We start from the raw sequence: 27347 nt of genomic DNA on the forward strand, positions 1-27347 counted from the left end.
TTGTTACTATTTGAGAAAACAGTTAAATTGATGCTTAAAAAACGTTTTTTTTTAAATAGTTTTGAACCAGTGAGTTATAACTCAAATGGTATAAGCGTTGGACAGCCGAGGTCGTGGGTTCAATTTCTTGCACAAACGCTCTTCTCTCTAATTATATAAAGAAATAGGTTTGAAAAATCAAATAATTAATTTTTTTCTTCAAAAAAACAGTTTCTTCTGAGCTAAAGAGGCTCAGCTCAGAATTAGCATACGCAGAATTGGAACAGTTAGCAACCACTATACCTAAGAATTTCTATATTTTCAGTCATAATTCTAATCATAGAATTACTCATAGTTTCAGCTTTTTCGACGTACAAGCAACTGTAGTGGTTAGCAGGTTTTCCACCAAACATATGAACAAATTTCTAGTGTTTTTTTACTATAGTATTAGCCCTCGTAATCATTTACCACAAATACCGTTTTTTCAGGCAAGCTTTTTTTTTAAAGATCACCTCCCAAGCAACAGGATGCTTCTACTAGGAACCAGGAGGAACAGCTGAATCATTGTGCTATTGCTTCTCCACTTTGACCAGTGCTCGAGGGACGACTCCCTGTTCATGCTTGATTGGGCGATACAATCCGCATAAGAACCGTTCTAATCCTGCATTCACATGCAAAGAAATCCATTTCACTTGGTGAACTTATTAGCCAAGGGCTATCAGGTATCGGCTAAAGTCTTATTATAAAGATAATGATGCTAATTGTAGAGCTCACCATGAAAATTCAGTTTCAGCCTTTTAGAAGGAAAAACTAACAGCTGCACATCACTTAGTGAACTTATCAGAACTATATCTTTCATCTCCAGCATCAAAAAAAGGCGCTCGTACTGTTGTCTTGACCTATAATAAGAAAAGCAACCCTGAGATATCATACTTTAACAGTACAAGGAACTATAGAATCAGGATAAAGATTAAATTAAGTGAACACATGCCTCTCAAAGTTGATAGGGAAAAAGTATACTGCTCTATCTTTTGGATACCCATCTTGAAAAATTCCCAAACTAGAGGATTGAAACATTGTACAACGCAGTACTCCAGGCATCTTTTTCAAGAATTCAAAGGCTTTAGAGTGAACCCCGCCAGGAACATATGCCCGAAAACCATCAAAGAGTTCACTATGGGAAACGGAAAAGCAAATCTCTATGCTTCCACTGGAATGTAGAAAGTAAGTAAAGTCAAAAGAAGGAATTACTCAGATAAAAACTTCAATACAATCTTGATTGCCTGAAGAAACTCCCATGGCCTTCTAGATGCATATCAAATCAAACTTTCCTCATTACAAGAATTAAATGAATAATGAAAGGAAGTACATGGGATCATAAAATAATACGCCGCTCACCACCAAGTGACTTTTGGAGCAGGCTGATGTGGAAAATATTTCTCAATTTTGGGCAAAAGCTTTGGTTTATCATCTTCTTGAACACACAAAGTCTTGGAGTAAGCATCAATATGTAAGCTATGTCCTACACATTGAGTCAGTCTTAAATTATCAATGTTATAGGAATACTGCAAACAGCAAAGTGATATTCTATAGGCAACATAAGCAAGTGGATTTCAGAATACCAAAGAGAAACTTCCTTACCTGAGTAAGCGGTTGATTTACAATCCACTGGTGAATGTGAAAGCTTAACTGTCTTCCTAAATGTAGATATTGGGCTCTTAACTCTTTTAGCAGGCAATAAGATCGCTGCTGGCTCTTCTTTAACGACGTACTTTTCCTGATATTCCAGAGAAGTCCTTTCATCTGAAATGTAAATGAAAAGAGCAGCCACAATCCGACATAATGTAGATAAGAGCTCATGTTTGGAATAGGCAACTGATACAGAAGCATAAACTGGGAACCTATTCCTATGAGGTATTAAGCTTAAAGGACCTTGTAACATCAACTTAAACACAACCAAGAGTGCAAGCTGCTAAGCTCAAGCCTTTTCGATATTTCGAAATTGATTGAGATCATATACAGGCGAAAATGTCCTTGGGCATGTGCTATGATAATTGTCATTTAAATTGGTTTTCCTTCATTTCTTCTGCCAGCCCTCCCAAAGCGAAGTTAAATGTAATTGTCCCACTTTTCTCACCTTTAATTTGGCATGCCAGCTGTTGAGTCATTAAACTGGATTCTGCAACATCATTTCCAGGGGGCAAGGAATACTCTCTAAGCCCAACAATAGGACTTGCTTTCACCGTCTGCTTTGAGAACTTTGAAGGTGGAGTTTTAAACCCAATAGCAGTAGTTGATGGCTCAATAATGGAAGTTGATTGGCCAGAGCTTGAACCTTGTCTATTAGCAGAATGGTTTTCCAATTTCAAGGCGCTTGACAACTGTTCAATGGCTTCTTGACTAGAAATTGAATTTAGTTTCCCAGAACCAACAGTAGTTTCATTTTCGAAATTTAGCAAAATCCCTGGATTCTCAGAAAGCTCAACAGTAACTATGGATTGCATAGTACTACTGCAAACTATATCAGAGTTGAGTGACATTTGAAAATTGTTCTCTTCCTTAGATCGACACGCATTACAGATCCAAATTTGTGGTACCGTCAAGAGAAGGACTGGCATGCAATAGCTGTATATAAAATAGTTAATAAAACAATTCATGCATTCAGAAACTGATTATTTGATGTATGATGGACCACCAAAAAAAGAGTAAGAGATGGACTTCCCATAACTCCATCAAATTCAGGACCCTCCCAAGTCTTTTAACAAATGGTTTGATCATAGAAATTCCAGACCAGACGAATATAAAAGTTGCGGACCAACTCAGTCAAGAATAAGTTAATCCAATTGTCAGATAGTATGCAACAACCTCTGCACATTAGGCTATGCGAACCAAAATCATCGACCAGACTTATACAAGAAAAATTAGCTTCAGACCAAGTTAAATATGGTGAAAGTAACTTAAATAAGTATTCAAAAATGCAAAGAGTATGCTCTGAATTATGACAGTCAAAAAAGTTGGAAAAAAAAATTCACATTTGTAATAGCAAAATAGAAACATGGTTCAGCTAAAAGACAGAAAATCAAGGACACATAACTCCAACTAAACTGTGAACTAATTGGAATCGACTACAAAAATCATAGAGCTCCAAAGTTTAACACGCAGTTAAAAATTTCATAAAGCAAAACCCAAAATTGAAAAGAAAATAGGAGACTAAACATACACATGTTCCTGCGTTGTCTCACACTGAAAGCAAGTTACAATCTTCTTCAAAAAGCCTGCATCTCCACACACATGACAAGTATTGACCTACAAAAACCAAATTTAAGATAAGCAAAATGAAAATATTTATATACAAGAAATCTTAATAAACATTAGCAATAAGGGATCAGATCATAGAATAGCTTACACCCTCTAATCGTCCTCATCGTGATTCATGGCACAGAATATAGTTTATTTGTTAATCGTTGATCAAGCAACGGAGACTAATACTTTAATAACATGCCGGGCTACAATTTACAAATTCTACATAACCAACAATTGTGGAAGGTAAACAAAACCATAGGTTCAACATGAACACTATCCTATAACACAACAAGCAGCAAGCTGCTAAATGCTAAAACTAACAATCAACAATCATCATGTTTAAAGTCATCTGAATGTGTATATTCCACAAGAATGCTAGGGTTAACTGATTATTATGTACTACACATTCATTATGAACTCAATTAAAGAATAATTTGAACTAAACTCAAGTAAATTAATCAATTAACTAAGGAGCCACGTAGCTTATTCACATTTTCTTTTCACAGAATAGCAAGAATGGAGTAAAAAAAATTACTAGATTAATACAGATATAAGAGATTTTACCGTGTGAGTTCTACTTGTTGAATCTCCCATGTTTTATTCTAAAATGAACAAAACCTGTGTTTTTCTTATGGAATTGCTTTCAATCGTAGGTCATTAATGGCGGAAGTAAAAAATTTAAAATCGAGAGAGCTTGATTCTATTTCTTACTCATTTATAGTTATGGTTTCAAATTAGAACAAAATTTATTTAAAGATAACTGATTTTTGGAGTCTCCTAGTCGTTAGATCATCTTGATCTAACGGTAGTTACAATCCAAAATAATCATTATGTAATTTTCAAGTTATTAATTTTATTAATTGTTATATCTTAATTGTTGGTAGAAACAGATAAAAGTTATAAAATAAAAAATCACTACTCAAACTCTAATTTTTCATAGGTATAAGTATAACAAACATTTGATTGAAAATAAATTTCCATAATATATTTTAGGTCAAATGATTAAAAAAGGTTAAATCTTTCATGAAAATTTCACAAAAATTCAAAATTTTCAATTTCATCTAATTTGTCCTGAAATGCAGGATTTCGTTTTAATTATATTCAATTACGCGGTTTTGCTTATGTGGCGCTAATGTATGGCATTCCCACATCAACGCCATGTAGGCATCACATCAGCAAAATCGTATAGTTTTACATCATTGAAGCGGAAACCTGCATTTCAGGATAATACAGATAAAATTAAAATGTTTAGAATTTTTGTGAAACTTTCATAAAAAAATTGACATTTTTTAATTATTTGGCCTTTATTTTATTGCACAATATAATAATATTAGATTCATACAATATTAGAATAAATTAAAATGTTTACAATTGACCCTAAATATGATTATAGTAATGTTGAATGAAGAAAATAATTATACTGTTCCAAGTATTTATTTTAAGAACTTTATAAAATGTATCTCAGAATATATATGGAATTAATAAAATTATTAAACTATACTTTTTAAAGTTCCAGTAGCAAATGGTATGAATGTGCTCTTTAAATTATCATCCTGACTTGGATATAGTTTAAGTAAAAACAAATTGGCCCCTAAATTTTGTATATGAGGCTAAATAAGTACTTTTGAGTCTTTGACCATTGCATCTTGTTACGGAAAAAGAAAAGACTTATTTAGAGGAAACACGGTCTTAGCACAAAATAATAAGAGAATTACGGCCTTAAGTTTCAAAATTGATATTTGTCTTTTCATCTTCAATTATTCTATTTCTAACCTTTCTAATTTCAATTTTTATACTTTTAAAAATAGAAAAATACGATTGTAATCTCTAAGAGATTTGACGAGATTCTCGGCTTTTTTTTCTCCATTCAAATTATGATTTTCTTTTCTTTCAAATTTCATATTTCAATATGTTTTCAGAATTTGAATTCATTCACAGTTTGTTTTTGTTGTTGGTGGTGTAATGGAGTCATCGGAATCAGAATTGGAAATTGCGGCGGTTGTTGTAGATGATGCAGCGGTTGTTGTTGATGATTATGAAGGAAAAAGAGAAAAATTCTCCATGGATCATAGATGATGCGGCGGCGTAGATCATCATCGCCATCGACCAAAATCAGTTGCTGCTCAGCGGCGTGGATCATCGAAGAGCAGCGGCGGCATGGATCATCATCGCCATCGACCAAAATCAATCACTGCTCTCTTTTATTTTCCAATCAGTCGCTGCTCTGCAATGGAGGTGAAGTTGGCGCGTTGTTTCTATGGAGGCGGAGACGGCGCTATGTTATTGAACGGAGTGAGTTCGACGGAGAAAAAAAGACGGAAGAGGAAGAGCTTCTGGTGTGGTGGTGGTGGTGGCTTTTGTTTACCGCTGCAGCTGTAAGTGAGCCACAAATTCAAATTGTTTGGTGATGAAGGAAATTTTTGATTTGTAATTATTATGATCAGGTTTTCTGTTGGTTAATCACTGGTTAACTAATTGTTAACCAATAACAAGATGAAGAAATGTTTATGAGAATATAAATGCTTATGAGAATAGAACGTTAATGTGTGTTTATGAGAATAAAAATGCTTATGATAATGTCTGTTGATTACTGGTGATTCAATCTCTCTCGATCCCTTTCATTTTTTTCTCGGTCTTTGATTTTGTTAACTAACATGGAAATTGATTTGCAGTGACTATGGTCGAAATTGATTTGCAACTGCTAGTTCGATTTTTTAGTACGCACAACCTGCACTCTTGGTGTTTGAAGAAATGCTTATGAGAATAAAACGATTATGTATGTAATGTTTTAGGTGTTGGTTAACCAATAGTTAATATTGGGTAAACCGTTGGTTAACTTGTAATAATTATGAACAGATGAAGATTGATATAAACATTGACAGCGACGAGGAGTTTGAACCAAAACCAAAATTGAAGACTGGTAGATTGAAGAAAAACTTTGAATAGATTGTAATATAGTTGTTACTTTAGGTGTTTTTGATATTCTTGTTTGTGTTTCAAACACACTTGGATAGTTTGTGGAACACATTTGGGTACTAGTTGGTACACTCCAGTTTTTGTACATATTTGGTTTCTATTTTGGATAACATTTGATACACAGTTGGTTCCTATTTAGTTATCTAATATTTTGTATTATTTTATTGCATAATTTTTTATTGTTATACAATCTAATTTATAATTTGTATTGCATTGTGATTCAAACAATATATATATATATATCACTTTTTTTTTACCAGAATTAGACTATACTTGATTTTTTTAACCTATTACATACTGGTGAAGTTGTTAGTTAGTAAATACATGGTAATCGTTTGGTTCATAACTGGGTACCAAATTAACAATTTGGTTAAAAAATTATAAACACCCCGCATGTATTTTCAATTAAAAACACACATAAAGTTTTGCTAAATTTTTGTTTTATTATTTTTTATATGTCAAAAAATGGTTGAGTAAAACAACCGCTAAACAATTAAGCAATGGTTATAACGATATACCAAGCAACAACCAATAGCATACTACTCAGACCAAAAAATTGAATTACATCATATCTATTACTATTTTAGTAGACCGCGACAAATCTTTTTATTATGTCCCTGCTGTATATAATTTTTTTTAAAGGTACAGTTTATTTAAAATACATATTTCAAGTTTACCAACAATTTACTAAAAAATTAGCAACGATGTATTCAAAATAAAATTTATTACAAGTTAACCAACTATTTACCAAAGATTAACCATTGGTTAACCAACACCCGAAACAATATAGATACTTATAAGCATTTATTCAAACACTTAGAGTGCAACATTAAAATCAGACCACTACCGACAACCATCATCATCCACAACCATCAAATTAGACAATTTCTTCAAATCACAAAGAAATTAAATAAGAAACATAGAGGACCATTAAAGCATGTCAATTTTTCTTCACTGGTGGTGCCATTGCTGATGGTGGAAAGAACGACGGTGATTTCATTTTTGAGGAGCGACGCAGCTGGTAAAATAACATCACTGCTGGCGTAGATGATACAAAGACGAGATGGAGAAGAGGACATTGCTGAAAACAAGAACGACCTTCATTATGGAACCCAAACTCACCACCGCGGCCTCCACCATCTCGACCTCCACGTCCGCGCTGAATCTTTGATCAATTCGATTTTCTCTTTATTGTCTAATGCAATTCTGTTTATTATTTCTAAATTTGATTTTGAATTTTAAGAATTGAGAGCAATTTTAGGAATGTTTGGATCATGATCTGATTCTTTTCTTTATTTTTGTGATTAGCATATTATTATAATTTAGAAAGTATATTTTTACAATAAATAAAAAGAGAATCGTAATTATCAATTTAAAAACTTAGACCCGTATTTTTGGGATTATTTGTGCTAATAGTGGGTAGTTATCAATTTTTCTCAAAAGAAAAATTAAAGTTGGGTATATGCTGAAAAATAAGAAGGGTTGTTATATCATTATATGCCATTTCTCATGGCCCAATAAAATATATTTTCATACGAATGAAGGATCTCACTTTACCTTAGGGCTGGCAATTGCGCACATGATCCGTGAACCCGACACGACACGATATGAATTTAAACGGGTTCGGGTTGAGCTTATAAAGGTTTGGGTCATAAACGGGTCAACCTGTTTATGACACGGTTAAGCGGATTAAACAGGTAAAACCGCCTAACCCGCCTAAGACACGTTTAAATCTATATATTAATATTATTATTTAATTAAATTATATATGACCAAATATTACTCATATGATACATATAATTTATTAATTATTATTTGTTGTATTAATATTTATGGTTATTTTAGAAGTTTGTTATTTGATTATATTTATTTAATTAAAAAAAATCCGTTAAATGGATTAAATGGGTTATTAATAAACGTGTTAAACATGTTAAATATGTGATCTGTTATGACCTGCTTTACTAAACGGGTTAGACAGATCTAAACGTGTTAACCCGTTTATTAAGCGTGTCGGGTTAGGGTTTGACATTTTGACACGATTAGTTAAACGGGTCGTGTTCGAGTTGGAGAAATCTGCCTATTTATAAATGGGTACACGACACGTTTATGACACGATGACACGAATTGTCAGCCCTACTTTACACTCCCTGAAATTGGCATAAAGTATCAAAAACGTTCAAATTAACAAAATGGGATCACTTTTACCCTAAATTTAGCAAAATCGGTACAAAACTCCCCTTCCCCACTCTCACCCAAGAGAGTGAGATCCACTCTCCGGTATTGATAGTGGTTTTTTTTTCTCTTAAGGTGGTTTTTAATTAAAAAAAGGATTAAAAATGATCCTAAATTTTATTTATTTTCTCAAATTAATCCATAATAATTAAAAAAGATCAAATAAATTTTAAAAGTTTATATATCAAATTTTTATTAACTAAAAGTATAAAGAATCTTTATGTACTTTTTACAAAAAAAATCAATTTTTTTTAAACTGATGAGCAGTTGCCGGTGAAGAATTCGGCTGCTGCTCATCGTCGTCTCTATGAGAGAAGACGAGCACCGCCTCTCACAAAGACGAAGAACTCGTCTCTCACATAGACGAAGCTCGTCGTCTCCGTTGAGAGACGAACCAGTTAGGTTCGTCTCTCAATGGAGACAATTCAGCAGTTTTGGGGGATGATTGGTCGGTTATATGTGATGGTTGGTCGGTTTTGAGTAGTGGATAGTCGAGGTGGAGGAAGAAGGATGGTGGTTGGTCCGTTCCGCCCAATCTATTGAAGAGAAAGAAAAAAAATGAGAAATTTTTTAAAAGATTCAAAAAAATCTCTGAAAATTTAATTAAAATTAATTAGTATTTAAGTATGATTAATTAGAGTTAATTTTGATTTTTTATAAATGTCACTCTCCAATTAAGTGCTACGTCAATACAAGGGGAGTTTTTGAGCCGGTTTTGCCAAATTCAGGGTGAAAGCGATCCGGTTTTTTCAATTTGGACGTTTTTGTTACTTTATCCAAGTTCAGGGGGTAAAGTGATCCTTCGTTCATTTTCATACAAGCAACAATTGGCTTTTATAAATAAAATATTACACTTTGTAATAAAAAAAGGAAAAAAAACTTATATTATTGGCATTAATAATTTTCTATCATTAATATTTGTCTCTATTATCATGAAAATTAAATTCATTTTAGCCGGTTTCAATTAGAGATTTTGGATTTTGAATAAGTCAGTTCAATAATAATTTAACAATTTAAAAATTTGGTTTTTAAGATTTCAATCAATTCAATTAATATGATTTTAATTATATCAATCTTTTGGTTTAAGATATAAAGTAATTTAAATAATTTTAAATTCAGTTAAAACTGTATGTTTTTAACCTATACTATACTATATTAGTCCTGCATTCTCATTTTTTTCTCATGAACCCTTCCATAGTAGTTCTTTTTCTTTATTTGCAGTCAAAAAGACTGATCTCCAATGTATCAAAGTTTGCTAAATAGTTGAAGTGGACAATATCAAATGAACAAAGGATCACTTTACCCCCTGAACTTGGCGCAAAATATTAAAAACGTCCAAATCAGCAAAATGGGATCACTTTTACCCTCAACTTGTCAAATTTGGTACAAAAAACCCCCTCCCCACTCTCACTTAAGAGAGTGAGATACACTCTCCGGTTTTCAAAGGTGGTTTTTCTTTTAAGGTGGTTTTAAATAAAAAAAAGGTTTAAAATAGTCCTAATTTTTTTTCAAACATTTTAACTTAATACCTAATAATTTAAAAAAAAAAACAATTTCACCCCTTCAATAATAAGCTTAAAATAACAAATTAATCCTCTAATTTTAATTTTTTTACAATTTTTTTTAATATATATAGATATCAACAATTTTATAAAATCAAAAACCGTAAAAAAAATTATACACTAAAAATTAAAATCAACCCTTCGGAATAAAAAAAATTAATTTTCGAAAAAAAAAGTCCGTTTTAAGGCGAGGAGGAGCTCCTCCTCGCCTACCGGAGCAGCAGCCCTTCAAGAACAGATCCAACGATCTGTTCTTGAAAGAACAGATCGTTTGATATGTTCTAGGTAGAACAGATGTTACGATCTGTTCTTGGGCAAGAACAGGCGATCTGTTCTTGGTCAAGAACAGATCCGTGGATCTGTTCTTGAATCAAGAACAGACCGTGCAGAGAACGTTCTTAAAGGAGCTGCTGCTCCGATGAGCAGCAGCTCCTCTTCTCTGGCGAGGAGGAAGAGCTCCTCCTCGCCGGAAATGAAAAAAGTATTTTTTTTGTGTAAAAATATCTAAAAGGGTCCTTAGATTAATTAGGAGTTAATTATGATTAATTAGAATTCAATTAGGAGTTAATTATAACTAATTAGAATGAAGGCCTAATCACTTAAAAACCCCTCACCTTTAAACTTTTTTTCAATTCCACCCCGACGTTGAAAATTTGTCAATTTTACCCACTTTTGAATTTTCCGTTTTCAAGTGTACCCAAATATTTTAATTTTTGTTAATATTTTTACTTAAATGATGAAATCATTCAATTAATTAAGTCTAAATATGAAATTAAACTCTTTTTTATTCAAAAAAGTACAAATAAGTCCTTTATTTTTAAAAACTAACTAAAAAACATAATCAAATTAACACTAATTTAAATTCTTAATTAATTTAATTAAATTTAAATAAATTTTAAAAATATACAATTAATATATGCGAGACATGGAGAATGTTTTAAACAAATTTTCAAACGCAAAAGACGTTAATTTAATTTTTCAGGGTACAATTGAAACACAAAAATGCAAAATTGGGTAAAATTGACAAATTTTCAACGTCAGGGTATGATTGAAAAGGAGCTAAAAGGTCGGGCGTTTTTAAGACATTAGGCCTAGAATGAATAATGGTTAATTAGAAACTCACTCTCCATTTAGGGTGCCACGTCAGCGTAAGGGTGTTTTTGTACCGGTTTTGACAAGTTCAGGGTAAAAGTGATCCGGTTTTGCTAATTTGGACGTTTTTGATACTTTGTGCCAAGTTGAGGGGGTAAAGTGATCCTTTGTTCAATATCAAATAGGCCAAAAACACAAGTGAATAATTTATAGTACAAAAATTTATCATACTTAGATCATTAAATGGAAGTGAAATACTCAATTAGACTAATAAATTACTGAAGTTGTAGATCTAAATCTAGATGTACAAACAGATGAAATGATAGAGAGTTGTCCAGCCAACAAGCTACCATAAAACCACCAAAAATGAATAAAGAGTAGTACATAGAAACAAACAAAAACTTAGCTAGCATGTCTTTTAGATGAAAAAAAGAACAGAATCACATGCATACCCCCCACATACATATATGCAAATTCATACTCAACTTGACCTGTGACCAACTACCCCACTTGATTAAACCTCTAAGTTGGTCACAATTTCTTGCAGTTTAGCCCCACAAAAGCATCAATCCTGAAACAAAGAGTGTTACGATGACAGAAAAGAAGCTAGTGTTCGGAACTCGGAACCCGCCATCACTGAAGTCTGTGTTGATTCCAGGTCCTGTTGGACTCACACCGTTGCCGAACACACCGTTGGAAGGTGTTGTACTGTATGGTCCGGTGGTTGTAGGCGTATTGTTTAATGGATTTTTGGTTGTGGGTGTGGTTGATGGATTTGTGGTGCCTGTTCCTGTGCCTGTAGTTGGATTCGTCGATATGCTAGTTCCTGCAGCACTGAAAATAACAAAGAAATGCACAGAGCACGTATAAATAGCTGTTAGAACCCTAAACACAAAGCATACTATATTTAAATGAGACTTGAAGCATTTTATGATGAATGATACTGAACAAAGTTCGCAGCAAGTTGAGCATTCACCGTGCAAAAGCGTTATGTAAACATGATTGGAAAAGCATCAAGTGTGGATCTAATCCGCGAAAAAAAGTTTAGATTCATTCAACTTTATAATCCTACTACCCTATTCATTTTTTACGGGTGTTGAACTAGTGGTTGTTTCCGTTTTACTCTCAGCCCTCATGGCAAATTAGACTGATAATTGTGTATGTCAAAGCATATGACCTTAGCTCGAGTTACTTTTAGCTATGCCAAAACTTTATTAACTTCAAAAGAAAATCAGAATCAGGGAGATGGACAAACACTAATAGATTTTTGAAAGTTGCAAAGTTAAAAATGTACTACTTGTTATTCGTAGGTGCATTCTGATAAAATTATCTCGAGGTAGAATCATAGATATTAATGTCAGAAAACGCTGCATCAGGATATGCAAACATGGAAAATTAGTTCATAGGACAAAAAAGGATGTCCCACAAAACATGAATGGAGCACCATGTAAGATCCAAAGAGCTCAGAATATTTGTTAGAGCAGATACAATTCCAAAGTTTACAGCAGCCTTTTTGGATCTAGACAAAGCTGTTCTGTTGCAAGCAGTCCAGTACCAAGCTCTTATTCATCTTACTGACATATAAATTTAACCGTTACACTCATCAGAAATAGGCAAAAATAATTGAGAACTACTATGCAACTTTGGGTTGGAATTCATGCATACACTCCTCTAGTGCAGATGAAAATAAGTCAAAACCTTAGCAGAAATTTGGTGACTTTTACAAGAATGATTTCAAACGTTCGTACCATAAAAAAGTTCACTTGGGGTAAAAATTATACTACTAAGAGTAAGAATTAACTGCAGTAACTTCAATTATGGCAGCAGGATACTGCAAACAAGGAAAAAATATGAGAAATTATAGGAGAGTGGGACCATATATCACATATGCACAGTAGCCAAGGATATCACTAGATTTCAAAAGATGGCTCAAATCCCCAAGTAATTGTTCATCCCAAAGCTTACAAGTATGTGTAACCCACTAAAATCAATATTAGCCCTATCAATGGAGTGGGAAAGGTAATTTGTTGTTTAAATTCAAAGTATATTGGCATACTTTTACCTCAAATCTGTACCTTAATACACTTTTTGACCAAAGAGCTTACTTTTTTCCTTCATTTTTTATTTGTGTTTTGCAAATTTCAAAACAAAAAATATGTTTAACAAAAATGCTACAGTATGCCATGCGAGCATGTTATAGCCTGCTATGTTGGGGTGTGCAAAAACCTAACAAAGTTGGCTTTTGGTTTGGTGTGGTTTTAGAGTTAATTTTTTTTTATCAAACTCTAATATAAACCGAACCAAAAAAATAAATCGACGAATGTGATTTGGTTTGATTTGATTTTATAAAACAAACAGTTGGTCTTTGGTCTTGGTGATAAATATAATAACCGAACCAAAAAACTGACCGAACATTTTAGTTTGGTTTGATTATAAAAAATAATAATTTCTTAAACTTCAATTCAGTTTTGAAAAGGTAAAGACATTTCAGTTCTGTTGAACCTAATGCACGCTCCTGCTGCACTGGCTTACAAGGTAAAATATATTATTGTCTTTATATAATAGCCATTCTTGTAAAAAGAAAATAGCTTTAGTAAAAGGCAAGACATTTACATCCCAATTATTGCAGCATCCTTTCAAAAAAGTGAAACACATCACCAATTGGATTGGCAAAATGATCAAAAACATCATTATGCAAGTCCAATAAGAGTCGAGTTGACAAGAAGAGCTCATCTTTTTCTATTTGAGATCAAAAAGAGCCCATCTCGAATATAATCAAAGATCATTATAAAAATAGTATATTACAAACAAAAAGCATCATCCTCAGGAGAACAGTTGAGAGAGACCCAAAATTCTTGCAAAAAGCAATTCTTTTTTCACATTGATAAAAGATAAGATGCCCATCCCACCAAGCAAATTTAATCTGAGCCAAACGTATTAAATAGGATTATTTTGCGTTTTTTTTTTCGATTTAAGCACATTATCAATAATGTGCACTCGGCATTTCAACTTTCATAAATTTTTTATTATATAGCTCATTGTTGTTTTACGCGTTTTTTCGGAAAAACGAAGTCGCTTTGACCGTATTGAATGACTAAAACGACATTGGATAAGGCATTGAGCTATAAAATATCAAAAAATTAAAACTTAATTTTCATAAAAAAAAATGAATAATTGGAATGAGACTTGCCACGTTTTGAATAATGTGCTTAAATTCCAAAAAAACGCTAATGGTTAGGATTTTGTATATAAAAATAACCCTATGAAATTTCACCTAGCCCATCTTTAGCAAGCCACACCCTACACCTACATTTGCTGGTCTAAATTCTAAAGATATACTATAAAATACTTAAATTTCCAATACCTCTAGAATGTAAAGTTAAACTATTAAAAAAACCCTAGATTCTTTTTCCATGTCCAGGATTAAAGTAATACCAAAAAATCCCAGGGAGATATGTCAAGTACCAAGAATAAAGAGGTAATCACAAATAAAAAATAGTTTCAACAAATGGTATAATTCTTTTAAAAATTAAGAAATATTTGCTTCAGAAAGCATGTCTTGTTTTTGGCATCTTACCCTAAACAAAAATGAAGGGACACACACCCCTACTTGACAAAAATTTAAGGGCAGCACCCCCTAAAATCAAAATCACTATGCTGAAAAGTGTCAGAACTAAGCTGACACTACATTTAATTTAAAGTAGAAGTGATTCAGAAAAATTCAAATTGAAGCTCCAATACCAATCAAACAAAGTAAAAAAAAAGTTAAAGCAATGTACCTTGCTGTAGCAGGATAAGAACAGCCACTACTGCCTGTTTAAAAAACACAAAATGAAAAAAATGAATGCCAAATTTAGAGATTGAAATGAGTATTACAAGTGAAAGATCTGAGAGCAATGGCTTACTGGGATCAGAAGTAGTAATGGTGGCACTTCCAGAAAATTCACAAGTGCCAGGAGCTTGGTTTTTCTTTTGAAAAAAGCTATTGACAGCATAAGAACAGTGAGCTCTTACATTATCAGGTTGAAAACAAGGGTTATTTGAATGAATAGGACCACAGTCAGCTCCAGCTCCACAAGCATAATCTAAAGTCTTTTGAAGTACTTGATTTGGCATTTCCTTGCAAACACACCATGTGCAGCCTAACAAAACCCCAAGAAAACATAAATAAAGTAACCATCTTTAACATGTTCAAGTAATTTCAAACAAGAAAAACAAAATTTCATCATCAAAAAATGCTGCAAAAATCAAGGGAGTAGCTTTATTTGCAGACAAATGAAAAAGGGTACCACGAACTTACTAGCATGGCCAGTCATGACCAACATGAGAAATGCAAAAACTAAGACAGCCATTAGTGATGAAAGTGAAACAAGTGGGTATGTGTAATTATAAGTAAGGGTTATAGCCAACTAGCTTACTAAGGGTATCAATGGTGGTCAGAAAAAGTTTTTTGTTTTTGGTTTCTTGAAATGTTGTTAAAGATTGACTGAGATAGAAAGTTGGCAGATATAAAAGATGGAGAGTGAGTTACTGAGTGAGAAATGGGGAAAGGGAAGTGGCTAACAAGTGAGTGAGGTGTAGACAAAAATTAGTGATGAAGCAGATTGTGGGGGTGAAGATGAATGGCCCAGTTTTATTGTCGGCTTCTTGAAATGCTTTTACTGAAAGGAAAAAAATATATTTAGTTTTGCTAGTTACTATGTAATGCTGCATATACTATTTTTTTCTCCATATTTCTGTCAAGAAAAAAGGAAAAAAAGTCTCATGGAAAGTCGAGCTGAATATCTGGTTTACATGGCCTAACTGATCCTTCTATTTCAAACTTAACCAAACTAAGCTTTTTGGTTGAACATAACTCATGGCATTATGCCATCTCCAACAGCACACCAAATTAGCAACAGTACTCTATATCCAACTCTATTATGGTCATGTTTGGTTCATGGAATAAGTGCGGAACAGAATAGTTATTCCGTATAAAATAAAAATTCTTTACTTTGTTTTATGGAATAAGTGTTCCACGGAATTGCTATTTCATGATTTTATGGAATAAGTATTCCTCTCAAAAACTAAAAAATGGCTATTCCATTTCTTATGAAATAGCTATTCTATTCCGTGCTATTCCATTCCATGAACCAAACATGGCCTATAGTATACCTTATTTTTTCACTCTATATATAGAGTCACTCTATTATAGTGTACCTTAAAATAGAGTACTGTTGGAGAACAACATAGAGTAACTCTATTTTACTTTTAGTTTTCTATTTTATTATAAATTTCATTATTAAACATTTGTTAGTTTTTGTTACAATATAGTCCAAATTAGAAATGTTCGATTTAATTGGGAATTTAAATATATAACATTAAGTAATTTTTTTGTATTAATTAATTGAACTCTTTATAAATAAAGTATATTTAATGTTTTTTATTATTTAATTAATATTTTTAAAATTAGCAAACATAATTAAAAATACATATATAAACATATTTAGAAAATATATTATTAAAATTAATAATATATTTTATTATGAATAAATATATGAATGTATTTTGTAAGTGTTGAATAGTTTATGGGTGTAAGTGTAAAATGTTTAAAATTTTATTGTTTAGGAATATGCTGAGAATATTCTTTTAGAGTTAAAAATAGAGTTAGTTGTTGGAGATAAAACACTGTATCAGTGTAGTTTTAGTGTAAAAATCACACTATTTTGAGGGTTATTGTTGGAGATGCCCTAAACTATGCTGTTAAAACGTCCTAAAATACATTAAAAATTAGGAGTTCGAATCATGTAAGTTGTAACATTGATACCGATTATTGAATTTTTGGTACCAATTGTCATGACCGGTTCGTATGCTCAGCGAAATAGCTATTCGGTAGGTAATTAATTATGAATTTGATCAACAAACAATAATATAGCAAATTAAATAAATAACACAGAAAATTTACGTGACTCTGTATTAAAGCATACATCCATGGGCGAAAAAATCGAGTCATCCGCTACTTATTAAAAGAAGTAAAAAATTGGTGGAAAATCATCAAATTGAGAGCATCTCTATCAAATATGTCCTCAAAATAAAAACTTATAAAGAGTTTCTCTCCTCTACAAGAAGTAATCAAAAAGGGTAATAATTAACTTATATTTCTCATATCACAATGTCTACATTGTGTATTCGGTTTGGTGTATTCTAAAAGGTACTGTATTCTAAAAGGTGAATAAGGTAGACTATATATATTGAGTAAATAATCTATTTATAGCATTAGGAGTACTAATCCAAATTAAATTATATCTTCCTAATTTTCCAATAACAATAAAACTATCTTTCTTCCAAATACTTCATTAATTATAACCCTAACACAAATTAAAAATAGAATTATAGGCATATTCCAACAGAGAAATTCTTAGGTGAACCGAGTCTTCAACGTCATCCGTAGACTAAGCCACTCATAATACAACACCTCAATAAAATGATGGTAATATCATAATATCACCATTAAGATTTGAATGCATTTATTGCACAATTATTACGATGTTGCCATCATTTTAGTGAGGTAATGTATTATGAGTGGCTTAGTCTACGGATGACGTGGTAGACTCGGTATACCTAATAATTTCTCTATTCCAACAATCTCCACCTTAACTTGAATTCTCAAGTCAACTATGATTATTATTATGCTCCATCTTCTCCATTTAAGTTCAAATTGAACTTATTCCAAAAGAGATTCTTTGAGGAGGACCATACAAGCTTCAAGAACGTCTTGAACTTGCTGAAACCAAAATGACTTGAAGATTTATTATCTTCGGGTGCATCAATCAAAATTTCACGAAATTTCGAATTTTGTTGGTCTTAAAACTGATACCAGAAACAAACGTCATTGGTAGCCTATAATGATTAAATCAAAAAACAAATGTTGAGGTCGTAACATATCCCTTAATCTTCATAAGTCGACTAACCCAATGAGCATACATCACAAGTGCAGCATCCAATCTCATTTCATCGCCAAATAATTCATAAAATTCGCAGTTTTATATACTGAGATATAAGAAATGTGCATTTAGAAATCATGTCGAACATTCATTCTTGTTCTAGCCGTCTCATCATGCATCTTACCCTTGCCCATAACTACAACTCCACTATCAACTCAGTTGTAATCGGAAAACCAATCAAATTTGGCACATATGTGATATGAACAACCTGAATCTGCATAAATTTTGGATCAAAAAATAATTATGCTGCAATTTAAGTCTAGATCGTTTCTCTCACCCGATTGTACCTGCTAGTATTAAGTCCTCATGTAATTATCTCCAAAGAAATTGACTTATGAGTGATCTAAAAGTGACGCAGTTCCAAAATACAAACGTTGTAATCTATCTTGTGTATAAGATTGCTACTTATTCAAAATAAAATCTCTTTTACAATGTCATGATAATATCTGATTATGCTCAAACAAACTCTTAAAAGCAATTTTTAAATTCAAATCACCAATAGAATTTCAAGAGAGTACAAAGGGATTACCCCAATCATTTATCTTACATATATAAAATCCTCAAATAGTGTGTTTAGAAAAGTCATACCTTTCTTCTTTGTAGTTTAAAGTGACTTATGCATCTCCATTATAAAAATATCCTACATAATTTTAATACCCAAACCTGTCTTCAATTTAAATCAATGACTTTCAGCACATCAAGATTGGTGAAGTTTGGTTTTTAATTTTATAGGGTGGTTTGGTTTGGTTTAGGTAATTTGCAAACTAGGGATGACAATGCGGAGGGGATTCCCCGTTTCCCGTGGGGACCCGCCCCTAATAGGGCGGGAAATCCCCACCAATTACCCCCATGGGTACGGGGATGGGGGAAAATCGTTCCCCAACCACGGAGATGGGGAGGGGACGGGGAGTATAGTCCCCACCCCCGTCCACATAGGGATCCGATTTATATTTATGTATATTTATTTTATATTATAAATTTTAGTATGTTATCTATAATTTTAAATAATTTAATATAATTTTCTTTATTAGTTTCTATTTAGTTATAAATATATAATATTATAAAAGGTAATAGTATTTTCTATAATGATTTTTTTTCAAATATCTTATGAAAATAATAAAATTATTTATAAATTATATTTAATTATACGGAAAACGGGGATCCCTATGGAGATGGGGAATCCATGGGGATGGGGATTCCCCATAGACGCGGGGATGGGGATGGGGATGGCTTCCCCGTCCCCACCCCGCCCCATTGCCATCCCTATTGCAAACCGAACCGAACCTAATCGAACCATGCTCACCCCTACTACTAATGGAGAGTGAATTGTGAGTCTCAAGATGAAGAAGAAGGTAAGTAGAAAATATCTAGATAGTTCTTTAATGTTTGAGTTATTTACAAGTTTATCATTATAATACTTTTGTAAATAGTTTGAACTCTATGGATAAAAATGACATTTTCTCATTTTAAAAAACAATCCTTCAAAAATACTTCTATAATTTATAAATATTGGGCTTGAAATAAATATTTTTGGGCTTTTTTAAATAATTAAAATTAATTATTTTAACGATTTTTTTACAATATATATATATATATATATATATATATATATATATATATATATATATATTCTCTAAAAACATACATACATACTTATATGTTTTTTTATCTTTATATTTTAATTATGCTTGATATATGATTTAATAATTGTTATTTTAATATATATGGAAATTTATTAGACTCTAATTATTTATTATTTAAATTAATTTTAGTATAAAAAATAAAAAAATAAAAGAAGTAATCAAATTCGGTTTTAACCAAATCGAACCGTTACAAACCAAATTTTTCGGTTCGGCACAGTTTATTTTTTTCGCCGCCGAACCAAAAGTTCAGTTCGACTCGATTTAAAAAATTTCTAAATTTTTGTTGGTCAGGTTTTAAAATTTTCCAACCAATTCAACTGAACCAAACCGATGTTATGCGCTAGCAACAATTAAGAAAATGGAAGGAGTAGTATATTTTACCAAAACACAAGGGGTAATGAGTAGCTAACCATAAATAATAACACTTCTCAAGCTATTTGTTCAGTTTAAAAACTATAAGGGTCTTTTTGTGCCAAAAAATAAATTAATGGCTGATTTGTCCTTTTGGGAAAACTGTGAGTTTTTTTTACCTTATGCCATATTTTTTGTAGGGATTTTTAGATAAATACATCAAGAATACCTAAATATTCTCAAACCTACCTGTTGACTAAAAAGTGTTAATTTTTACCGTTTGACTGAAATTTATTGTAAAAGTAAACTTTTATGTCTTGAAAAGTACGGAATTCTCGCCGCAGAACAATCAACGACATGCATTCTCTTAACACGATCTCTCACTTCTTTAGAATACTCTATAATCTTATTGAAATCCTCTATTATCGATTCCTACTGAGTTTAGGTAAAGCATTTTATGGTCGAAATCATCACAGGGTTTCAACGGTGGAGAGTAAATTTGAGGTGTTGTTGGTGGACTGGTGGTGACGATGGTGAATTAGAATTCTCTATAGGTTCAGAAACTATTTATTTTGAATTCAGTTCAAAATAATTGGTTCAAAAACTATTTATTAGTTGTTTGTTGTTTTATATATTTAGACTTGTTCACATTTTTGTGGGTTTTGTTATCGGAGAAAATGGAGCAATAATTTTGTTAGCTAATTGTTATGGAATATTTGTCAAATGTAGGAGTATGAAAAATGCACGCAAGATGTTTGATATAATACCTAAGAGAAATCTTGTTTAGCTGTGTTATGCTCATAATTTTTTATAAATCATGATACACCTCTGAGCCAAGTTGGAGGAGCTGATGCTACCACTCTCTCTCAAGCTCCAACAGTTTGGTTAGTGACTATACTTAATTTTTAAAATTGTGTACTATAAATTGTTTCAGTGAAGCTAAACGTACAAGAAACACTTCAATTTATACAACAACAAGTACCCGCCTTTTGAAAGCTCATGGCACATATTTTAAATTCAGTTGAATTTTTCAAAAAGTTCAAGGATGGAAGTGAAACAAGTATATGGCACACCAATTATATTGTTATAGCACCATTTACTTTCAAAATTTATTGGATCTTCCCTTTTTTTATGAAGAATTGGAGCATGTTACTCCCTCTTTACTTTCAAATATACTGGTTATTGATTTATATTAATTGAAGTTTTTTAACATGTACAATATTGGTTTAACGTACATATTTTTTTTCCTTTCAGTTTACTTTCGGTAAAATAAATTTATTATTAGTTCACTATCGATTTACTTTAAAAAAACAAGTTTATTATTAGTTATTTTTTGAATTATAAAATTAACGTGAATTATTGCTTAATTTACTGTCAGTATTATAAAACATGTACGAAAAAATAGTATCAATTTATTTACTTTTATTTTATTAAAAAAAATAAATATTTGTGGGTTTACTTAAAAAGATAAGTTTATTATTAGTTTCCATTGGATAATATGTTAGTAACAATTCTATTAACAAAATATCCTTACAAAATTTGATTTACTATTTTAATTTTTATAAAATCAGTAGTTGTTTAGTAGACTGTTAGTGAACTTGCAATAAATTATATGTATTTTTTTTATAAAAAATGATCGATAACAATTTGGTAACCTGATAGTAAGCTTTTAATAAATCTTTATATAATCTACTAACAACAATAGTAATTGTTTACTGGTTATAATTGACATTTGGTAATCTATCAAGACACTTTAAGTAACCTATTAGTAAACTTATAGAAATGTTTTTTTAATATCATTTGGGGAGGGAGGAGCGGTTGTGGGAGGAATCAAACCCACGATCTAGCAGTTTGCTGCTTAGCGCTTATACCATTTGAGCTATAGAAATGTTAAAGGATGTAAAATAAGTTTTATTGGTTAACTTTTAGAAATTTATTAGAAAACTTTAGGAATATTTATTGGTTATCTTTGGGTTACCTAATAGTTGAAAGTATAATCTATCAGTAAAAGTATTTGGTAACTATATAGTACACCTTTAGTAACCGATTAACGAACGTAAAGCAATACTATCCCAATTTAAATTGTTTTATTATCGGTGAATATTAGGAAACCTATTAGTAAACTTTTTTGGAAACCTCGAGTATCTTAATAGTACACATATTTTTATAGTATACTAATACAAAATTGGTGAAGCTTGAGATATCTATTAGTTTCAATTGGATAACCTGTTAGTAAACACTTAAAATTCTATTAACAAATAGCAAAAATATCCTTACACAATTTGATTTACTATTATATTTGTCATATGTAGTACATTAGTTTACTATCGGTTTACTTAAAAACCAAATTTACTAAAAGATAAGTTAGTTACTAACTGTTTTCTATTAGTTTACTAAAAAATAGGTTAGTTTACTAACGATTTACTAACAATTTACTATTGATTTAGTTTCATAAATAATCTTCATGTTGAAAATGCTTCCATTTCAATAATTAATATCATATTTGTCATATGTAATACATTAGTTTACTATCGGTTTACTTAAAAACCAAATTTGCTAAAAGATAAGTCAGTTTACTAACGGTTTGCTATCAGTTTACTAAAAAATAAGTTAGTTTAATAACGGTTTACTAATAATCTACTATCGGTTTACTTAAAAAATTAATTTACTATTAATTTACTGAAAGATAAGTTAGTTTACTATTTTTATTTTTAAATTAAAAAATATTAAATAAATTATTTCTTAGTTTACTATCAGTTTACCAACGATATTATAAAAAAAATGTACTAAATTAGTTTCGATTTTATTGCTTTTATTTTGCAATAAAAAAAAGTTTTCTATTAGTTTAATACGGTTTCAGTTTACTAACACTTTACTAACGGTTTACTAAATATCTGTTTTATTATAAGTTCACTAATGGTCTATTATGCTTTCAGTCATTTCATGTAGGATTGGCTTAAAATCTGAGTTTGAATGTAGGCTATAACACGATAAGATATGCTTTTCACTTGGATGGGAAATTATTTCAAGTTAATCGATTTTCCATAACATTAAATGTAGCAATTTTAACACCAATTTAAAGTGAAATGTCAAAATATATTTAAATAAATTATCACTTAGTTTACTATTAGTTTACCAACGGTATTATAAAATGTACTAAATTAGTTTTGATTTTATTACTTTTATTTTGCAATAGAAATAAGTTTTCTATTAGTTTAATACGGTTTCAGTTTACTAACACTTTACTAATGGTTTCCTAAATATCTGTTTTATTATAAGTTCACTAACAGTTTACTAATGGTCTACTATGGTTTCAGTCATTTAATGTAGGATTGGCTTAGAATTTGAGTTTGAATATAGACTATAACACGATAAGATATGCTTTTCACATAGGAAGCGTTATATTCAACACTGTAGCAGAAACTAAACATGCATATTTGAACCCTTGATTATGAATTGACTCAAAGATGTGGGAGCACCATGAAATATACAATTGCAACAGTTTACTAACGATTTAATTTTTATTTACTTTCTGAGGAAACCTTCCTAAACTCGAAGTTTCCAGTGGTGATAATTTTGAAATCTTCTCATTTTGGCACCGACAAACTTTCACCTGAAATTATAAATAGCTCATTGTTTATTAAAAGAATATAAGAATAACTTAACTTGCAATACAAACACATGAAGACACTGAAATTGGAGAAACCACTCACTATATGCAAATATTAGAAAGTTTGTAAAAATTATAATTTCCGAATTAAAGCATTTGATGTTTCAAAAATCCATACTACCATTTTTCTCAGCAGAACACATTTTTTTAACTAACATCACACATCTTTTAATTCCCATCGGCACATTTAATAATCTTTTAAACCTCCTCCCCATCTAGTTGATTTTTTTGATCAAATATTATGATTTCCTATATCCTAATAGTTCCAAAAGATGTGTTTCATAGTGCCATAGAGACCCGTTCTTCATCTAATTTGGCTAATATCTCGTAGTCACTATCATTAAACCATTATTCACCCTTTTCAATACAAATTGGCAATATAAGTGATTATCAGCTTTAATTTTGCTTCTCTTATAAAGATACACTGCTCATACGCGCAACATAATTGAGAAACTCTCGCTTCTTTTTTCAAGTCTTCTTATTCCTTTTAGTTTCCGCTCCCCTTATTGCCATCTCCAATTAAAAAAAACGAATTAAAGTGAATTGAAACAAAAATCAATATATCAAAGAAAATGCAGACTTTTACCTTCCATCTTTCCAAACAAGTTGATGAAACAAATGACCTTTTAACTACTCTATATTCCTAAACCTCACTCGAAATCAATCACCAAGAAATAGCAATTAAAATTAATCACCATTTTTTCCATTAAGGAAATTTAGAAAAATGTCAAAACCCGAATCAAAATGTCAATAATTCAACTAAACCCAATAAAAATATGAAAAACCCAGATTCAAATTCCAATGAATTAGAAATGTGTTTTAGCTGTGGAGACTCTTTCTTGGAATTGAAGTGAAGTTGCCAACGGTTAGATGCGTGGAAAGGTGTGACAGCTGAATTATCCTTAATTGAAGAATCTCCGGAAGAATTATCGCACCAAAAAAGGCTTGTGAGTCCTCACGACCCATCTCTCCTCACAAATCGTACTTTTCAATATTTTCAACAGTGAAAAAATTAAATGAAAGGTAAAGAAGAAAGGAGGAAGAAAGAGTGGAGTATTTTTGCAAGGAAACATGCGGAGCCGTGTAAGTGAGATTAATTAGGCTTTTAGTAGTACTGGGCCTAATTTCCTTTTTTTTGTATGACGTGGCTTGAAAGGACGAAACGCGCGAACTTGTGTCCCACGCTCAGCAGACGAAATAACCGTTAAGCCCAAAGGCCCTAAAACCCAGATAATACCCATACCGTTTGCTCTTCCGTTTCTCTCACTCCCTACACAAGTAGAAAAACCAAGCAGACCTGCAAAAAATACCTCACACTACGGTCACTAGTTCCCGCCGTTCGTTTCTACTAATTCCAATTTCTCATAATTTCTAGGGTTTCAGCAAAGGAATCCTCCGTGTAGAGCAAACTAAAAAAATGCTTATGCAACTGCCTCGCTTGACAAGCTCTCTGAGAGAACCGTTCGACGTCGATCAAGCCTATCTCGACCGCAAACTCATTCTCCAGAACAGTGTATTCAAGCCTCGCAAGTAATTTATTTAAAATTATGAATTTCAGTTTTCGTAGAGTTTATGATAAAAAATGACAAGAAAAACACATAAACACTCACATTGCATGACTTAATTTGTTAGCTGATTGTGTTTTATTTGCTTTTATTTTATGGTGGATGTAGAGATGCAAATTCACTTAATGAATCGGAGCTTGCTAGGAAGATAGTTGATGGATGGGAAGAAGGTACTATTATTATACAATTGTCATGTAAATTGTGTATGTATGTAATACTGAATTAGGTTATTTAAATGTTATTTTTTCTTATTTCGGTTGGAATTTGTTGAACAGCTTCAACGGAAGTGAGACAAGCTTACAAGCAGTTTACGGCGGCTGTTGTGGAGTTAATTGATGGAGAAGTGCCTTCCGAGGAGTTTCGTGAGGTAGCGTTAACTGCTTTTCGACTGTTTGCTGGACCAGGGACAGAATATAATGAGGAGGCTACTGTTAAGTCCAATATTCTCGATAATAAGTAAGGATTTTGTATCTCTTATTAAATTGCTATTAAATTTGCCTATTTGCATGTGGTTTATGAATGCCATAGCTTGTGAGATGAACTCAGCGTTTTCATAGCTTGTACTTTGAGAAATCAGCATTGAGGTTCGTTTGATGCTTTTACTGGAAGTTTAGTTTTCATATAAGACCAATAAGTGCTTGTATATGTGGTTCTCAATGTGATTTTCTGAATACAATGACTGCGGTGCACCTGATTTGTGTTGGATTTTTTTATGATTAACATTTTATAATAAGATGGTAACGTGTATTAATGAGTTAATGATTTGGTTAGTAATGCTGGAATGCAGATCAGAATTGCAGAAAATTATTGGTCATGCAGTTTCAGATGCTAATCTTGGGAAAGTTGCCACTTTAGCTCAGAGACTTTCCAGTTTGCAACCAAGCAACCATATGGCTGCACTTGTTTCAGAAAGCCATGTGAACGGGAGCAGTGATAATCTGGAATTTGGTGCTGACCTTGCTTTTGAAGCTCCAGCCAGGTTCTTGGTGGATGTTACTCTGGAGGATGGGGAACTATTGGGTGAGGAAAGTGCTGGACCTTCTTCTGCATTTCAGGAAGGATGGTATGATCATAGGGACTATGAACACAATCATTCTATTGCTAATGGTGGGAAATTTGATTTAAGCTGGTTAAGAGATGCGTGCGATAATATTGTTAGAGAAAGCACTTCACAACTTTCCAGAGATGATCTTGCAATGGCTATATGCCGTGTACTCGATTCAGATAAGCCTGGTGAGGAGGTAATGGCTCACAGTTGTTTTGGCTGAATTCGTTAACATTGAGCATTCCTTTCTCTACAACAGAGTACTTAACACTTTTTTCCTTCTTTCCGCCTGCTAGACAGCTAGTGATTTGTTGGATCTCGTCGGAGATAGCGCATTTGAAATTGTTCAAGACCTAATGTCGGTGAGGATATTAACAAGTATTTAGCTACTTATAACTAATGGATGCTATTAGTCATATATGTATTATTTTTGGTTTGATATCTGACATGGTGATGTTATTTTAAAGGGCTGTAATTTTTTTTTTTGGCAGTAAGCTACAAAAATTTGAATTGACTTTTTTCTTTTCTAACTTTTGATGGTTTCCTCACAAATTGAATGGTATCGATTTCAATTTTAACAATGTGAAAGGTTATTATTGGTAGCCTAGGAAGGAGGGCTAATTAACATGCTGAAACTTCTGAACTTAAACTGTCATTTTCAGCTCTCTTTCTCACAATTACATGCCTCCAAGTCCACACTAGGGTGTGCACCTGACCGAACTAACTGATAACCGAACCGTACCAATAATGGTCTGTCTGGTTTATAAATTTTAAAGAATTCATTTCAGTTTTTAAGTTTAAAAATTTCAAAAAAATCCAAAAAGCAGAAAACCACAAAACCGAATTGTAAAAATATATAATAATTTTTCTAAAATTAACATTAATTTTCAAAAAAAACATGTTATTTTCTTATGTGTTTAAACGCTAAAATATAATACGTTACAAT

The 27347-nt window shown here is 31.8% G+C and overlaps 4 protein-coding genes across 5 annotated transcripts in view; 2 read left to right on the top strand and 2 right to left on the bottom strand.

Annotated features, from left to right (window-relative positions):
- Positions 1–279: 279 nt before the first annotated feature.
- LOC126675005 (uncharacterized) lies at positions 280–4007 on the bottom strand. Its single transcript, XM_050369571.2, has 8 exons — positions 3847–4007; positions 3200–3285; positions 2117–2604; positions 1621–1782; positions 1378–1501; positions 971–1189; positions 754–878; positions 280–640 (listed from the first exon to the last, which is right to left on the bottom strand). Exons 1-8 carry the CDS (start codon positions 3874–3876, stop codon positions 549–551), a joined length of 1326 nt encoding a protein of 441 aa, XP_050225528.1. The 5' UTR covers positions 3877–4007; the 3' UTR covers positions 280–548.
- Positions 4008–4955: 948 nt separating this feature from the next.
- On the top strand, positions 4956–6243 carry LOC126672867 (uncharacterized). The gene is made up of 2 exons (XM_050366815.2): positions 4956–5657; positions 6139–6243. The coding sequence occupies exons 1-2, from the start codon at positions 5355–5357 to the stop codon at positions 6226–6228; spliced, it is 393 nt and encodes a 130-aa protein (XP_050222772.1). The 5' UTR covers positions 4956–5354; the 3' UTR covers positions 6229–6243.
- Positions 6244–11383: 5140 nt separating this feature from the next.
- On the bottom strand, positions 11384–15822 carry LOC126673941 (PLASMODESMATA CALLOSE-BINDING PROTEIN 3-like). The gene is made up of 4 exons (XM_050368276.2): positions 15445–15822; positions 15050–15286; positions 14924–14957; positions 11384–11978 (listed from the first exon to the last, which is right to left on the bottom strand). Exons 1-4 carry the CDS (start codon positions 15494–15496, stop codon positions 11693–11695), a joined length of 609 nt encoding a protein of 202 aa, XP_050224233.1. The 5' UTR covers positions 15497–15822; the 3' UTR covers positions 11384–11692.
- Positions 15823–25046: 9224 nt separating this feature from the next.
- LOC126674512 (DExH-box ATP-dependent RNA helicase DExH14) overlaps positions 25047–27347 on the top strand; it is a 31814-nt gene continuing 29513 nt past the window's right edge. The window contains exons 1-5 of one of the 2 annotated variants that reach the window (XM_050368961.2): positions 25047–25321; positions 25465–25526; positions 25632–25812; positions 26144–26597; positions 26698–26763. In XM_050368961.2, coding sequence (XP_050224918.1) covers positions 25209–25321; positions 25465–25526; positions 25632–25812; positions 26144–26597; positions 26698–26763 — 876 coding nt within the window. In that variant the 5' untranslated portion in view covers positions 25047–25208. Of the gene's footprint in view, positions 25322–25464; positions 25527–25631; positions 25813–26127; positions 26598–26697; positions 26764–27347 lie in introns of those variants that run through there. The other variant, XM_050368962.2, reaches the window with a different exon arrangement.

The sequence above is a fragment of the Mercurialis annua genome, linkage group LG3 (assembly GCF_937616625.2).
Source record: "Mercurialis annua linkage group LG3, ddMerAnnu1.2, whole genome shotgun sequence".
Taxonomy (NCBI): Eukaryota; Viridiplantae; Streptophyta; class Magnoliopsida; order Malpighiales; family Euphorbiaceae; genus Mercurialis; species Mercurialis annua.